This window comes from Penaeus vannamei, chromosome 14 (assembly GCF_042767895.1).
Source record: "Penaeus vannamei isolate JL-2024 chromosome 14, ASM4276789v1, whole genome shotgun sequence".
In the NCBI taxonomy this organism is placed as follows: Eukaryota; Metazoa; Arthropoda; class Malacostraca; order Decapoda; family Penaeidae; genus Penaeus; species Penaeus vannamei.
In genome coordinates, this window is record NC_091562.1 from 5741162 (window position 1) to 5746161 (window position 5000).

At 46.9% G+C, this 5000-nt stretch overlaps 2 protein-coding genes across 4 annotated transcripts in view; one reads left to right on the forward strand and one right to left on the reverse strand.

Moving 5' to 3' along the window:
* Nucleotides 1-5000, reverse strand: part of LOC138864005 (two pore potassium channel protein sup-9-like) — a 525912-nt gene that overhangs the window by 335241 nt on the left and 185671 nt on the right. The gene's annotated exons all lie outside the window — the stretch shown is intronic.
* The window catches only part of LOC113815975 (filaggrin), a 275169-nt gene that overhangs the window by 245450 nt on the left and 24719 nt on the right, over nt 1-5000 (forward strand). For all 3 annotated transcript variants that reach the window (XM_070129646.1, XM_070129647.1, XM_070129649.1), the window contains one exon: nt 2596-2675. In XM_070129646.1, coding sequence (XP_069985747.1) covers nt 2596-2675 — 80 coding nt within the window. The remainder of the gene's footprint in view (nt 1-2595; nt 2676-5000) is intronic.

Here is a 5000-nt window from a genome sequence, read left to right on the forward strand (position 1 = left end):
GCAGCGCCGACTTCCCGACTTCGCTGACTTCCCGACTTCGCTGACTTCCCGACTTCGCTGACTTCCCGACTTCGCTGACTTCCCGACTTCGCTGACTTCCCGACTTCGCCGACTTCCCGACTTCGCTGACTTCCCGACTTCGCCGACTTCCCGACTTCGCTGACTTCCCGACTTCGCTGACTTCCCGACTTCGCTGACTTCCCGACTTCGCCGACTTCCCGACTTCGCCGACTTCCCGACTTCGCGGCCTCCAGTCGGCGCTGTGACTTCCATGGATCTCTTGCCTCAGAGAGAGAGAGAGACTTTTGCTTCAGAGAGAGAGAGAGACTTTTGCTGATGGAGGGAATGGGAGACTTAAATCGATTGGCAGATTAGGGACTTGAATCGATGTGTGAATTCAGGACTTAAACTGATTTGCGACTTGGGATCTTCAGGTGATTCGTAAACTTCAACTGATCTCTTACTTAGAGAGACTTCTGCTGATTCGCGAATTAGGGACTTAAATTGGTTCGCGAATAAGGGTCTTAAATTGATTTCCGAATTACGAATCTAAACTGATTCGTGAATTGAGATTTTAAATTGGTTTGTGAATGAGGGACTTAAATTGGTCCGCGAACTAGGATCTTCAACTGATCTGTACATGCAGGACTTAAAATGTTTTGTGAATTGGGGACTTAAATTGCTTTAGGACCTCGTGACTTGACCTGATTTGGGACTTGAGTTGTGAGCTGGCGCTTTAATTAGTGGGATACTTTGTCACTTGAGTTGATTTGTGACTTGGGAGCTTAGAGTTACTGTGGCTCAGAGACTTAAAAATGTACTTGTTTACTGACTTGTACTGATGTGTGACGGGAACTTAGATTTAATGTGGCTCAGAGACTTAAAAATGTACTTGTTTACTGACTTGCACTGATGTGTGACTTAGGAACTTAGATTTAATGTGGCTCAGAGACTTAAAAATAAAAATGAGTTGTTTACCTGACACTGCAATGTGATGTGACGGGAACTTAGATTTAATGTGGCTCAGAGACTTAAAAATGTACTTGTTTACTGACTTGCACTGATGTGTGACTTAGGAACTTAGATTTAATGTGGCTCAGAGACTTAAAAATGTACTTATTTACTGACTTGCACTGATGTGTGACTTAGGAACTTAGATTTAATGTGGCTCAGGGACTTTAAAATATACTTGTTGAATAACTCGCACTGATTTGTGAAATATAGGAATATTAAACGATTTAGTGACGCATTATTATAAAAAAAAAGTAAGTCACCCGATCTATCACAAGCGACGCATTCTCAACTGCAACAAAAAAACAAAAAACTTGAAAAGCCGCTTCAACCCAAAGCTTGAGCCTCGAACATAGTGCTATACCGCACTATTTTCGCACTATTTTCTCGGATATTTGCTCACCGCCATTTCTTTTCTTTTGTTTTTTTTATAATGATTCTCTCGTTCGCTATTGTTGTTGTTTTCGTAATATTTGCCTATCTTTGATATCGGATGAATCATGCTATCTTGTCATATTTTTTGTCGCATGTGTGAATATTCTCTCTTTCTCTGTCTCTGTCTGTCTGTCTGTCTCTCTCTCTCTGTGTCTGTCTGTCTGTGTCTGTGTCTCCTTCTTGCTCTTCCTCTACCCCTCCCCCTCCATCTCCATCTCCCCCTCCCCTTCCCTCTCCCTCTCCCCCTTCCTCTCTCCCTCTCCCTCTCCCTCTCCCTCTCCCTCTCCCTCTCCTCCTCCCTCTCCCCCTCCATCTCCCTCTCCCTCTCCCACTCCCTGTCATCCTCCTGGTCGATATATTTCAACTCGTCTCTACACGACATTTTTTGGCCTCCATACTTTTTTAATATCTCGCCACACGCCATACCGATATATTGCATCCGGAGCCAATATTTTCTTTTCGTTTCTTTCCCTCCACTTTTCCTGTTAACAGCAGTCACACAATGGGCTGTAATTTGAAGTGGAACGGTTCGTATGAGGATTTTAATATACACGAGCGAGAGGAAAATAGAGATGATGATGATGATGAGAGAGAGAGAGAGAGAGAGAGAGAGAGAGAGAGAGAGAGAGAGAGAGAGAGAGAGAGAGAGAGAGAGAGAGAGAGAGAGAGAGAGAGAGAGAGAGAACGAACTTCGTTATCAAATGGAACGAGTTCGCTAACAAGTTCTGTTGCCTTCTTATATTGCTGTGTGTGTTTGGTTACATACATACATACACAAATGCATACATGCACGTATACATATATGCATACATACAAGCATGAATATATAGATACAGACAGACAGACATTCGTATACACGTATAATCATACATATTTTTATTCATATATAGGATTCATTCAGTATACTTGTATTTGTTTGATAGATGGATACACAGATACACACACACACACACACATACTCACACACACACACACACACATACTCACACACACACATACACACACACGAACACATACAGACACAAACGTACACACACACACACACTCACAGATATATATTTCCATATTCATATCCATTGACTCTAGCAACACGCACATAACCACCTCCCTTGACAAGGCCTTGCTAACCCGGCCTCCCTCTCCCTTCAGATAACACGTTCCTGCTGCAGAAGGAGGACTACTTCCAGGTCGATGACAGTCTTATGAATTACGTCTACACTTCCCACCAGGTGAGTCCCCCGGCCGGATACGCGCCCCCGGAGGCACGAGCGAGTGCGCGGATGCCGAGGCGTGGGCGCGGAGTGTCCATTTGTAAGCCCATGCCGTGTGCAACTTCTTAGCTCCTCCATTCACACCGTGTGCACCTCCTGGCCCGTTCTGCATACGCCCAGGCCCTTTACGAGCACCTTTATTTCCGTTCGCCAATCATGCTGGAACGAGCGGCCCATCAATCCGGCGGCGAGGGAGCGAGCCAGGCCGACGAGGGGGACGCCGACGCCGACTCCACGCCCCTAGACGCCCGGCCCTAGACCCCCGGCCCTAGACCTCCTTCCTCGTCGGACGCGCGGCCGCGGATCGACTCCCTCGCCCGCCCGAAGGACAACGCGGGTCGCGGACGGATGCGGGAGCTGGTGGGCCTGTCGCCGCGTCCGGTTCGCCTCCTCTTTCGGGGATCTTCGGCGGGGGAATATTCGCGGAGAGAAGGTGGCGTGGAGAGAAATAATACAAATAGATTGGCAGGGAGAGATAGATAAAGAGAGAGAGAGAGGGAGGAAGGGAGGGAGACACACAGACAGAAAGGTAAACCGACACACAACGGAATGATTGAAAATATAAAAAATTAAAAAAAAATAAAAAACAAGAGCACGAGAAGGGAAACAAAAGAAAACCAATATATATATATATATATATATATATATATATATATATATATATATATATATATATATATATATATGAGAAAAAAAAAAACACGGAAGACAGAAATGCAACCACCCAAAGTCACCACCACCTGTCCCATCCCCGGTCACCCGTGCCATAAAGACATCAACACCTGATTAAGTGAGAGCCGGGGAAGCCTTTCGTGGGAACACCAGTGCCACTCTGGGCGCCTCCCCCTCACCCCCCCCACCCGGCACATCAATCTGCCTGGATTCTTGAGCTAAAAGGAAAGAGATATAAAGCGCAAGGAAGACGAGACTGCCAAAGAAGGGAATGGAGAAAAAGAGAGTGTGATACGGGGGGAGGGAGGGAGGGAGAGAGAGAGTGAGAGGGAGGGAGGGAGGGAGGGAGGAGGGAGGGAGAGAGAGAGTGAGAGGAAGGGAGGGAGGGAGGGAGGGAGGGAGAGAGAGATAGATAGAGAAATAGCAACAGAGAGACAGAAAAAGAATGTCCTCTCTCTCAGTCTCTTTTCTCTCTCTCTCTCTCTCTCTCTCTGTCTCTCTCTCTATCTCTCTCTCTCTCTCTCTCTCTCTCTCTCTCTCTCTCTCTCTCTCTCTCTCCCGTTATCCCCTTTTGTTTCTTCACACCCTACACTTCCTTCCTCTTCCTCTGCCTCTCCCCTCCCTCCTCCTCCCTCTTCCCCCTCTGCCTCCTCCCTCCTCCTCCTTCTCGTCTCCGTGTCCCTCCTCCTCCTCCTCCTCTCTCCTCCCTCCTCCCCTCCTCCCTCCTCCCTCCCTTCCCTCCCTCTCCTCCTCCTCCCTCCTCCCTCCTCCCTCCCCCTCTCCCCCTCCTTCCCTCCTCCTCGTCTCCGTGTCCCTTCCTCATTTGGCCTTTCATGGCGTCTCATTTGTTTGAGTTTCCCTTAACGACGGTGTCTTCGATCGCTTGATTCACCTGGATATCGCGCGAGATATCCCGAGCCTGCGTCCGGGTCTTCGAGGGGGACCTTGCGAGGGGAACGTTTCGAGGGGGACCTTGCGAGGGGAACCTTTCGAGGGGGACCTTGCGAGGGGGACCTTTCGAAGGGGACCTTGCGAGAGGAACCTTTCGAGAGGAACCTTGCGAGGGGAACCTTTCGAAGGGGACCTTGCGAGGGGAACCTTTCGAGAGGAACCTTGCGAGGGGAACCTTTCGAGAGGAACCTTGCGAGGGGAACCTTTCGAAGAGAAACCTGCGATGGGAACTTTGCTGGAGGAACTCTGTGAGAGGAACTTTACTGGAGGAACCTTGCGAGTGTTGTATTATTATAATTAGTCTCTGAATTCCTTTACATCGTCCCTTAATTCAGTGGCGATATGAAAGGGAGAATAATGGTAACAACTACAATAGGAATACGAATAAATAGATAAAAAGAATGAGCAATAAATGATGCTAGTAACTCTTACTCATTATGCTGTCAGTGAGGGTAATATCTGGAATGATAATAGCAGGTTTTTTATTGTGATTTGTATAATCATGAAAACTTTAGAGCGAAAAAGCAAACACCACATTTGACAGCTACTACAATGAAAAGGAAAAACGAACAAAAAGAAAAAGAAAAAACAAAAAAAAGGAAAAAAGAAACAAAAAAGAAAAAAACAGGCAAAAACAAAAAAGAAAAGGAAAAAGAAAAA